Source organism: Astatotilapia calliptera, chromosome 5, assembly GCF_900246225.1.
Source record: "Astatotilapia calliptera chromosome 5, fAstCal1.2, whole genome shotgun sequence".
Classification (NCBI taxonomy): domain Eukaryota; kingdom Metazoa; phylum Chordata; class Actinopteri; order Cichliformes; family Cichlidae; genus Astatotilapia; species Astatotilapia calliptera.
The window spans coordinates 9292468-9304380 of record NC_039306.1 but is presented as its reverse complement, the minus strand read 5'-3'; the positions used below and the strand labels follow the sequence as shown (position 1 = coordinate 9304380).

The following is an 11913-nucleotide window of genomic DNA, read 5'->3' as shown; positions in this document are numbered from 1 at the left end:
TACACCTTTCAGGTCTTGTGTCAAACCATTGCTGGACACCCACCTCCAATTTCTTAATGACCTATCTTTCAGGTACTGTTCATTTACTCCAGATATTTTTGTGAGCCTGCCACTTCTTCTTTTCTCCTCTACTTGTCCAGTTTTCTCAAATTGCATTGCAAACAGTGCTGAGATATGCAACTTTTTTTTTTTAGCTAATTGCGTTCTGGGATTCAGCTTGTTGGTGCAAAAATACTGCTTTGTGCGTGTGAAACTAACAACTTTTGTAACTTCAGCTAAAGAAATGAGAACAAATTATGTTTTTATTACACGCTGCTACTAACAAAGTGCCTAAACATACATGTTTTCTTTGATAAACCTAATATGTGTACACACAACAGTGTTTCATCCCTTGATTTATGTTTCTTTTTTTCATGTATAAATTATATAATAATATATGAGAAAAGAAGGTTGACAAAAAATGGCTAGGTTAAAAAAAAAGAAGAAGACTGGACTGAAAAGGAGTAAAAAATCAGCCAGTGTCCAAAGAAAAGCTTTGAAGGACCCTCAGAAAACCTGGAGAATGACTGCTCAAGACCACTTTAAACACAAATCTGAGTCGCCCTAGAGTTTATTACAAAGTAAAAATAAACTCTCGGGTGGCTCAGGACTTTTGTACAGTACTGTAGATATTAGATATAAGAATTTAGAAACCAGGGTAGCTAAAGTATATACACAGTATATACACACAAAAAAAAGAAACAAAAAGATTGTACTGTGAGGCTAAAATCAGTCTTTGCAATTGATATCCTGGATGCATCTTAGGCCTAATATGTATAAATAATTTATATTAAACACCATCATAAAAAAACATAAGACACATCTTGGGAGAAACTTGAATAACGTCTCCTGAAAAACGACATAAGCTGCAAAGTTTAATGTTTAATTCTTTCCCTTTTTCAAAGCATCAATAAAAAAAGAAAAATGCAAGCCACTTCAAAATGTACTTTTAATGTCTGCTTAAAAGGCACAGTAGGCAGCTTTGAGCAGGACAACAATTTAACAACAAACATTACAGAATCATAAACTAAAACTTTGATCTATCATATAAAATCTAAAAAATTTGCTCCAGGAACAAAATACATTTGCATAAAACAAACAAAACACATTCACAGCCGGTATAATGACATGAACACAAATAGGGAGACAGCTTAAAGTTTGGCTGTTTAGTTTTACTACATAAAATCCTTCTACAGAATATATCGGTATGATGAAAAAAAAAACAAAGAAACATTTAGGTTGTAGTGTCAAATGTGATTGAATGTGAACACCTGCTTAACAGATAAGGTACCTACTGCTGGTATATAGTGCTGGTAAATCCAGCAATTTAGTGTATTTTCACTGCTTTCAGAACAGGCAGATCTAAATAAACTACTTTTATTTTCTAGAGACCATAACTAGCACATTCTGTCAAATTAAGACATAAATTATGGCTTAGGAACAAATTTGACAAGATTCCCAACTATAGATTGTTTATTTATAGCATATTAGTGTTTGATATGCATAGAAAATATAACAGAATCTATTTTTTCTAAATCTAACTGTGTAAATTGATTTCCATCATTCCAATGGATAACTTATTCCTATTACATTCAGTGACATATGGAGGATCTAATTCTATCAGTATATCTAAAATTCAGTAAGGCATTGCAGGATTTATATTGAGTTTTTTGTCATTCCTGTGATATAGTATGTTGTGTGCGTTTACTGGTTTCTTTATGTGCACATGCAGAAGTATTTATGACACCAATGATAAGGCTTCCTGTTCAAAGCCTCGGCATGCAGAGACGAGACGGAGACCTTGAGATAACTAGAACTATGTTACCTCATGCAGAAGCGGCCCGCTTTTCAAAAGAAACACTCGATTGACTCGTGACTGGATTCAGAAGTTGTCCACACTGTGGCAAGAGTAAAAGAGGAAAGAAGATGTGATCTTCACTCAGAAGCGGACACAGCCACTAGTTTCTTCTGAGCTGTCAAAGTCGCTTCCTTCGCACAGGGACTCCTTCAAGAAACGAAAAGAAAAAAAACCCTCAGTGACATTCACAAGTCAGTTTTCTGCAGCAGCACATTCTCAACTAACAAGCCACTAACAGCGACATAGTCCAGAAGTTGTGTTTTGAGACAGCTCCATTAGTATTTTATCAATATCTAATTAAGGTTTAATTATATAGTGCGTTTCTAAAGTATAATCTTATATACTCAACAAACACCACTGGATTTTCATGATATAATACATGTTGAATAGTCGTCTCTCATTAGTTTTAATAAAATTGACTGCATCTATTAAAATACCAAAGAATCAGTATATGACAAAGTGTTTCTGATAAGGTCGCTGTGATGAAACAAAGCTGATATCAACTTTCACTGTGCAAAGGTAATGGAAGATTAGAGAACCCAAAGACTGATAACCACAAAGAATAGACCACTGCGGCAACATATACCAATATGGGTTACAATGAAATGAGTTGAAATACGGCAATCAAAGGTTGACAACAAGTTTCCAAAAATACTTACAGACAGCTGCCTCCTATCCGAGTCTGTAAAGACGGGGTTGGAGCAAGAGAAGGAAGGGAGAGAGAGAAAGACAGATAGAAATGTGGAGAGGGACTGAAGCACTACACCCACAACGCAAGGCCAACAAGTACACAACACATACAAATATGAATATGCATTTTAAAATGTTAACATTTTTAAACTGAAGTGGTTAATGTATTTGGGGGAATAAATTGTGTTTTTTAGCAGAAAGCTGACATTTCACAGATTATTTTGGGGTTTTAATCAAACTGAATCATCACTTTGGGTTTTTTAACAGTTATGAGATGATGAGAATGTGCGTCTGTCTCTCTGATGTTTGTGTGTCTTTTTCTTAACTCCACAAGGAGCTTTCCTTAGTAAAGAGTAGACATGCTGTTCTGCATATTCAAGCTGTCAGCAGCCTGGCGGTGAGGCAGACGTCATGCAGCACAAACATATGACAGAAACAACATTTGAAGAAAGGAGCAATCCATTCAAGACCCAAAACATGCCCTGAGAGGAAAAGATAGATGGTGGAGGTGGATGTCATGTATGCTGATTGCAACACAGACACCAAAATTATCAAGAGGATCCAAAACTGAGGTGAGAAAATGCCAAACACATGATTACAACTGTGGCGGGACCAATTACGGAAAGACGGTGTGATTTAGAGGGGGATCCTTTAACTATCTCACTAACTTGGCTTTGCCGTTCCTCTGGCATCAAAGCGGATGGGGTGGGGGCAAGCGGTAGCCAGGGCTGGTTGCCTGCGCTGTAGAGCCTGGGCCGCTTGACCTGGTCATGACTGGACAGGGGAGTGTAACTATTCCGGCGATGTATGAGAGTAGAGTCCTTCGGGATTTTACCCTGGTAGAAAATGAGATACCGCAGGTGTTAAACGAAAAAGATCTTTAAAAAAACAACACCAGGGGGCACCTGACGAGGAACAGCCCAAAAAATTAATAAAAAAAATGCTGCACTCTCCAAACTGATCCAAAGCAAAAGGTAAGGAACTGCTTCCACCCACAAAACATCAGTCAACAGCAAAAGCACAGCCCTGATTGCACAGGACAAAAAACCCCACCTGCTTCAACCAAAACCATGACAACACTGGACCTAAACAAGTCAGATAAAACTGCCTTCACAGAAAATTCATAATCTTAATATGAGGACAGACAGTAGAGTAATGACAAAGATGAGATCATCCAAGCAAAAATAAGCATGCTCAGCAATGTCTTCCTTCAAGGTAAAATATCACTTAACATTCACAGGCTCATAGAGCAAGCCAAGCTGAGGAATTAAGGCTAAAGGTAAAAGTGGTTACAAGACAAGGATATAAGGAAAGGAGGCAAGGAAGCAAAGCCTAATATATACAGGGGGTAAGGTGTGATTGTGCCAAATGAACAGACACAACAAACAACAGCGCATCTTAAAATTATATGCTGAGATTCAGTGACCAATTTAGTGCGAGTAAACAATATGCATATTTTACAAATGATCAACTTTAAACATTCAATGGAACAGTGATGTTCGCCTACTTGTGCAGCTATGTGATTTTCTTTTCCGCTCATTTCAGAGCAACTTACAAGAGGCCGGTCTCGGTGCGTGTTTACTGCCTCCACATTCAGATAAAACATTTCCACTTTACAACCTACAAGATAATAGACAATACATTTACATTATCTTCTCACGTTGCCTTATGTTGTTACAGTGTAGCGATCATCAGGTAAAGACTTACCGTATGCAACAGGGGTGAGCTTGAGAATTGTGTGCAGTGGACATTTCATGTATGGAAGATCCTCTGTGAAATGAAATAAATAGCATACGGGTTCATCATTGTCTGCTTGTGTTGTCTGTAGCATGTGTGTATGTTTGTTTTTATCTCACCTGCACCCTTGTCCAAGAAGTAAGCCAGGAGACAGCGCATCACAGCCTGATGGCAGATGACCAGCACATTGCCTTGTCTCTCTAATTCCATAATAACCGGCTCCAAGCGCTGAACCAGATCTTGGTAGGACTAATGAGCAACAAAAGATCATTCTGGGCTCAATTGCTAACACTTGAAAGGAAATTAACCTTCACAGCTTGAACAACACTGGTAGAGAAAGAAAGCTGAATAACAAAGCAGAATAAAACTACTGCCGCTGTGGCTGCTGATCAGACGCTTTATTGTGAGTAGTAGTTCAGGTTACCTCTCCTCCTGGGTAGCGATAATGATATTTGTCTTGATCCCTCAATGCAAACTCCTCTGGGAATGTCTCCTGGATCATCTCGTAGGTCATCTCCTCACAAACACCCTGGAAAAGGAAAACAAATCATTTATCCTCACGTCACAGCCCACGATGAAAAGAAATGTTTCAGCACAATTTGAAATCTAAAAAAACATAACTGGATAATTTCCCTTGATAAAATATATAAATGTCTCCAAAGAGCTAAGCCAGTTTCAAATATAATAAAGCCCAGGAAACATAAGGTGATCTTGAAGGTTAGTGAAAAATGGAGACCGATTTCATCCTCAGAAAACAGTCATCATTTAATCCTTTGATTTCATACTGTGAATAAATAATGACTTATTTCATGTGACCTAGATCTTTTCAAAGTGTTATAACCCTTTTTATTCTCCTCCGGATGCTGCTTTGACATTAAATGTGATCAAAGGGGCTGAAAATTTCGTTTGTCTTTGACTCTTACCTCTATGCAAACATATTTTATAAGTGTCTTGGAAATAACAGCATAAAGTTTCCATTATTACAAACCAGAGGTCATCTGTAAAAATTGCTATAGCTGTGGAGGGTACTGACAGCATCAATCTCATTGAGGATTTTCCACTGTTCATAAGGCACGCCAAGCTCTTCCGCTGTCTGGATCGTCCTTCTCAGTTGGCTCGTCCACACCTTCAAATCTGACAGCTTGTGTTCATCAATGAAACCACGCAGAGCGTGGGCGAACTGGGATGTGAGAGAAAGGGAGAGGCTTCAATTTATCCCTCATTAAGGGCATTTCTTGCTTTATTAGACAGATATTCACCAGTGAGAGTGAAGAAAATAGGAAATTGAGAGGATTAAATCCAATAAAGGTCACAACTCTGGAGTGCATGATATTGCAGTTTAAGAACATCTTATCCCAGTAGCTATCTTCTCTTCAGAAACTGGCTCAACAGTTCATTAAATGAGCATTAACAGAGTGAACGTGCAAAAATCCTACCTGTTTCCCACGAGGGGAAAGTTCAGAATCTCCTCCGATGCGTCCTTCAACATTGTGTTTGCTCTCTCCGTGTCGACACAGGTAGATGGAGTGAGAGTGCACATGGATGTTCATGAGGTAGTAGACGATCTTGCTCTGGATGTAGTCCTGCACCCGGTTCACCAGAAAACGCTGGCCCACGTTTATAACCTTGATAAAAGAAAGGTCCCTGCAAATGCCAATGCAACACGCCAGTGATTTACTGTCGCCATCTAGTGTTTATTTACTAATTTACAAGGTCTAATTCTGCCAATATAACAACTTTACTGTTTGGATTAATAAGAATACTTTGGAGGAACAATAAATGGTAAAGATTCAAATAATGAAAAGCAGTTCATACTTGTCATAGTCATCAGGATCTAAAGGTTGGTAAGTGACCTTGTAGCACTCAATCCGCTTCAGGAAGTCATCCATAACTCTCTCTCTGTGTCTCTCAGGGTAGTCTGGACTCGAAACCTTCACTTCCTATTATGGTTAACACATTCAAACAATATTAGTATCCAGTTCAGTTCTTACATATCGCTGCAGATGGTGTGAATATTAATAGGTAATGGAGTTTGACCCAGACAAAGTCACAGTCAAAGGTTAAATTCATTTAGGTGAGATCATACCAGGATATTAGCAGCAATGACTTCGGGGTCATCACACACCGACTCCACAAAGAACACCTGTCAGAAAGATGGAAACTCAGAGTCAACGTACGCTAAACATTCCTGAAACTGACAATCAATTGTTTTATAACAACAAATTTTACATTGCCATGAACCTAGACAAGAACTTACACAAATACAGGGTAATTAGCATCAACAAAAAACACGACACATAGATTATGAATTAGTGAGCTTTCCACATGCAGAAAGGCAAATTTAGCTCACTGAGTTTGACTTTTTCCAGTCTTAAACACAGACTGGTAGAACTGGTAGCTTCAAATCTACAGAGAAGAGAGGGAGAGGGCGAGCGATCCTGGATAGCTTTATTTTCCCAAATGTTATCTATTCAGTTAACAGCACCCTGTGAAGTTTGAAAGCCTCACAGTTTAAATTCTGTGAATTTTTGACATCTAATAATAAATATGCTAAATGTTTGAAAGGTGATTTTATTAAAATTATTCTGAAATTTTTACAAAATTTGTAGATATTGTTTTTTTGTAGTTCATTAGCCTGTTCAGCAAAATAAATGTGATAAATGTAAAGACTTTTCCATGGCTTCAAGTAATAACTCCAATCTGCACAATACATTTTAAAAGTCCCCACTGGGATATAAATGTGTAAAAATAGCAAATAATTTCACCTTAAAAGCATTCTCCTTCACAAAATCTTGAATAAGGTCTCGTCGTTCTCTTGTTGTGTTTGTTGCATCAAAAACCTGAAAAAAAAAGGGCAAAAACAAAGACAATATTTGTTTGCTCTCTGTGAAATGTTTGTAGGACAGCGTAGGATTAAGACTATCCCAATGCCAGATGTGTTTCTGTTCTGGGTATTTAAAGGAAACGAGCCAACATCGAGACGCCATGTCAATAGAGAAGCATGCACATAAAGACTGAGACACTCACAGCAATCTGACCTCCCTCCTCTGTCAAGTACGCCTTCACATCTTGCAGCGCTACCAGAGCACACTGCCTGCAGCAGAGAAAGCAAACATAGCAGCAGCCAACTATAAAAACCAGATTTACTGAAATCCACCATCATCAAAGTTCACATTCTAGTGTCAGTGTCAGAAATCTGAAAATGTTACAGTAATACATTGTAGATTTCATGAAAAAAAGATTATTTGTAGCCCCCCCACCCAAGTTTTGGATTACAGCTTTCTTCTGTGCATCAAATACAATGGTAAACTGAAAACCCCAACAATTACAAGACATGAAAAACACACATTTTTAAAATCACAAAAAAATGTTTCCCATCTGTCGGCAGTAGGGTTTAGTCACTGACCCAGTTCAATTATCATGTGCAAGAGTTATGAGGTACACAGTGGTAGATTTCTCCTCCAATAAAATGCAGGCATATAGAGTTTAATTTGTTCTGCTTGAAGGCTGACAAAAAAAAATAAAAAATCAGCTGCAATGTGTCTTTCCTCAAACAATACAATTTGGAGGTGTATTTTATCTATTTGGAGGGAGGAATGTTGGAAGGCACAAAACAAAACAGCATTGATTACCATAAATGATTTTAAAAATACATTTGTTGGTGTTCTTGTTGAGTGTTAAATCAAAATGTTTGTCATTTAGCCAGAGCTTCTAGTCTTGTCACCTTAAGAGTTGAAGCTAAGGGACTGCTGGTGGTAGCTTTAAACACTATACTGCAATATATATATATATATAATTATAATAATAATCTAAATAATAATACTAATATTAATAATAACAATAGGTAAAATAACATGAAATTATAATGCAAATTACAATTAGCATGAATCAGGAGGATAACATTTTAATGAAGTATTTAAACAGCACATATTCATAAGGTTCACTGGTTAAGGCTAAATTATCAGCAGAAAAAAGTTTTATGTCTAAATCCTCACAGCAAGAAGGTCCTGTGTTGAAATCCAAAACATTAAACTGGCCTTTCCTCAGGGTGCTCCAACTTCCTCCCACAGTCCAAAGACATGCATCTTAGGTTACTCTGTGATTGTAGATTGATTTTAGGTTCGGATGTGAGCCTGAACGGTTGCCTATCTTTCCGTATTAGCAAAGTGACAGACTGGTATCCAGCAGAGAATTGGATAAGCAGTTAAGAAACTGATGGATGAATGGCAAGAAAAAAAAATGGTACCAAAAACAGAAATTTCAGAGAGGTTTCTTTGTTTGATTAAAAAACAGGCTATTCCCAGAGGGAACGCAGAGGGTTGACAGAAAAAATTACTCACATTTCCTTAATTGAACAGTGCAAAGGTTTTGAGGTGCTTTGGTTGCTACAATGGGAGACTTTCTATTGGCAGACAGGCAACTTAAACAATAAAAGCAATTCTTCTGATTGGAGTGAGCTTCTTTTTTACAGCAGGACAATGACCCAGAGCTCCAAACTATGGAAAAGCTATTCCTAAAAGAAGCAGTGAGCTGGCAATCTGCGTGTAATAGAGTGGCCAGAACAGTCAAAGGATCTTAACTCTTTTGAGCTGCTGTGGGAACAGGTTGATTGTGCAGTGCAAACATTTATCTAACTCGTGGGAGGAAATTCAGGAAGCATGGGGTGAAATTTCTCCAGATTAATTAACAGCTTGAATACAAAAGGTGTACAAACCTGTGATTACTGCCAATGGATAACTCTTTATACAAAAGGAGAAGTCTGAAGGACAAAATTATTAATTCAAGTACAAATCAGTATTTTAAAACTTTATTTCTAAAGTTGCCAATACACCACACAGCTGAGCTCCAGTTTTTAGTTAACTCATAAGAAAAAGGTAGATGTCACGTGGAACTATTCCTTTAAACTGGTCTTGCTGATACTTTATAATAACAAACACAAAAACTCAGGCTGGATATCCATGCAGGTCCACAGAGGGCTTGTGTCAGCTTCAGAGTGACAGCGGCAGCTTGTTTAATATCTAGGTCAAAGTCAGCACTAGGATGCTGTCAAGAGCCCGTCACATTTTCATGATAGCCATGCATAACACAGCCCATTTCAATCACTACTACCAGATTAGACCAGGAGGAAAAGAGGCCTTTTGTTTTGTTCTTTGTTAATCTTTCTGTTGAAACACTGATTTACAGTCACTAATCACAACCATTTGTAGGGCACACTTTGCTGCTTGTGTGTATGTGTATATCAGTTTAGGCTGACTGTGGCTGAATACTGACTGCCGGCCAAAAAAAACAGCTTAGTCACTGATGCAGCAGGGAAATCTGCAAAATATGAAACCGACTAAGGTTGAATGCAAGAAATGTGACACAGCCAGTGAGGATATGACAGTTTTCTTAGTGCTAGATAAAATGCAATGTACATTGTAAAAACGTATTGTGGGCACACGTGTAAAAGTGAACCTTACTTCCTTATTTTCATGGCTTCTTCATTGTCGTGGCGGAAGAAATCATAGGACTTATAAGCTCTGACAGCCTCTCTGCGGTATACGCCCAAGTTAAACACTGAAAAATGAACAAAGGACGTTATAAATCTGCCCTGGCTGTGCTGTCGCCTCTCATTTTGGATACACTTGGATATACTTTTGTTCTAGTGAACAACTAAAACCACAAGAATTTAAGTGGCTAAATTTAGCTTCTCTTTGTGGGATCATTTTAGAATAGTTACATTTAAATATTTATTATGCACACACAATGTCAGTGGGGGGAGGTTTAAAAATTCAGCTTTTGCATTTAAACATTTTGCTTTCATTCTAATGTCACTGCTACTTGTTTTTGTGACATATATAATGCATGCCTAAGTGCTGGAGAAGAGATAACACTGATGCTGTTTTTCATGATCTTTAGAGTTGCTTTCCCACATTAACTAATTAACTATCCTGGTTTAACTTCTACAAAGAAGTAAAAAGAAATACAAAGAAGGATTGAAAGCATATGAAAGTTCAATAAAACACACTATGAAATTTTTTAAATTTGCAGATGGCATTAACTGAAACATAATGAGAAAGAAATGTTATGTTCTACCTTTGGTTGGTACTCCAATCCAGTTGAGGTAGCGTGTGAGCTTCTTGGACATATAGGTTTTCCCCCTAGCGGGCAATCCGATCATCACGATCATAGTTGGAGAATTGGTCATGTAGGAAGCCCATGCTGTGCAGGAAAGAGATGCAAAGAACTGAATGTCAAAGTTAAATGCAAATCATATCTGACTCATAACCAGCATTACAATAGAGAAAAACATGTTTTAAACAGGCATGCCAGTGCTGCACACACTCCTGAACAGCCAGTCTTATATAACTAGGTCATGTGTATACACAAAAAATAAAAAGTCTCTTTGGGCACAAATATCTATGGAGTGGGTTCAGAGGTGTCATCCGAAGAAATTAGAAGGAGAAACATCCTGGGAGAGAGAAGTAATTTTCTTAAGAATAGCAGAAACCACTGAAGGTTTCAAAGTATTTTTATCACTGGTCATGATTTATATTCTTTTTCCTTTTTTTGCCAATCCAGAGAAATTCATTCCCATGTAGGTTGGAGACTAAATGAAGCAGCTTTCCTCTCACTGAGGTGATTGTGATTTGGTCAGAGCAACAAGACAAGGTTTTATATTACAAGTGCACCTGCACACTCTATAAGCAGCGATGCATGAATTAAAACCTACTAAAATCTAATTGGCGTTTACTTACAGCATTTTTTCTCATTGACTCTGGGGTCTGTTTTCTTGGCTTCTGTGGAGTTTGCAGAGCCATTGTCTCTCTGAGTGCTTGACATATTGGAATCTTCTTTAAGCGCAATTCAGATCAGCTCTCTCTCTCCCTCAGAGGGACATAGTCCAAGTTGGTCTGCAACATGCATGCAAAAGATTAGCCTCAGACAGAAGAGAACCAGAGCTTTGTATGCAAGGTTTTCCTATCGATGTCTTATGGCTTAATGTATCCCCGGCAACATCGACTGCAGAGCAAGCAGCAGGGGAGCTATGAATGAAGACGAGAAGTACTGCCACATCATCTGTGCACAGGAAAAATACTTGGCTTAAAAGCACTATATTTACAAAGCCGCACATGAGCGAATCATGCGGTGGTTTGCTCTCTCACTCGCTGGGGTGACCGAGTTCACTCTAACATAATTTATACCACAATCCACACAAGACGAACATACAAGAGTCAGTGTTTTACCTGGTAAGGAGGTAAATACGAAGAGACCTGCTTTCGGGACCGCCTCTGAAAGACGCAGTCATGCACCGCAGGACCGGGGATCTCGTGATCTACCGGACACAGAGTTTGCGTGCGCCGGTTCGGTTGGAGGAGCCAGTCTGGTCGGCCTGTCCTTGGTGCTGAAATGCCTCCTCAGCCGGCTGGTATAGTTCCAAGCTGGAGGTGCGTGTCGACGTTCCTCTACCGTAACGTCAGCCTACGCCAAAGCACACACCCCCTAACCACAAGGGCTCTGCAGAGGATCAGGCGCAAGAGCAAGAAAAGAAAAAGCGCTACACAAAGACTGAAGGGTGAAAATCCTTTTATTTTTTCACCATAAAGCAA

The 11913-nt window shown here is 38.5% G+C and overlaps 1 protein-coding gene across 2 annotated transcripts; it reads right to left on the bottom strand.

Annotated features, from left to right (window-relative positions):
• Positions 1 to 970: 970 nt before the first annotated feature.
• Positions 971 to 11794, bottom strand: pfkfb2b (6-phosphofructo-2-kinase/fructose-2,6-biphosphatase 2b). 2 transcript variants are annotated; one of them, XM_026167088.1, is made up of 17 exons: positions 11551 to 11794; positions 11062 to 11217; positions 10400 to 10525; positions 9784 to 9880; positions 7352 to 7418; positions 7090 to 7164; positions 6411 to 6467; positions 6140 to 6264; positions 5761 to 5968; positions 5358 to 5504; positions 4749 to 4853; positions 4444 to 4573; positions 4295 to 4357; positions 4143 to 4207; positions 3256 to 3423; positions 2557 to 2579; positions 971 to 2044 (listed from the first exon to the last, which is right to left on the bottom strand). In XM_026167088.1, the coding sequence occupies exons 2-17, from the start codon at positions 11144 to 11146 to the stop codon at positions 1975 to 1977; spliced, it is 1611 nt and encodes a 536-aa protein (XP_026022873.1). In that variant the 5' UTR covers positions 11147 to 11217; positions 11551 to 11794; the 3' UTR covers positions 971 to 1974. The 2 variants fall into 2 exon arrangements, with proteins under 2 accessions (XP_026022873.1, XP_026022872.1); XM_026167087.1 differs by lacking the exons at positions 3256 to 3423; positions 10400 to 10525; positions 11062 to 11217; positions 11551 to 11794 and having other exon boundaries at positions 9784 to 9861.
• Positions 11795 to 11913: the final 119 nt, after the last annotated feature.

Coding starts and splice junctions, on each gene's coding strand:
- pfkfb2b (XM_026167088.1), bottom strand. CDS start 11,146: ATGTCAAGCACTCAGAGAGACAATGGCTCTGCAAACTCCACAGAAGCC. Junction 10,526..11,061: donor AGTCAATGAGAAAAAATGCT/GTAAGTAAACGC, acceptor TTTCCTGCACAG/CATGGGCTTCCTACATGACC. Junction 4,208..4,294: donor GCTCACCCCTGTTGCATACG/GTAAGTCTTTAC, acceptor ATTATCTTGTAG/GTTGTAAAGTGGAAATGTTT.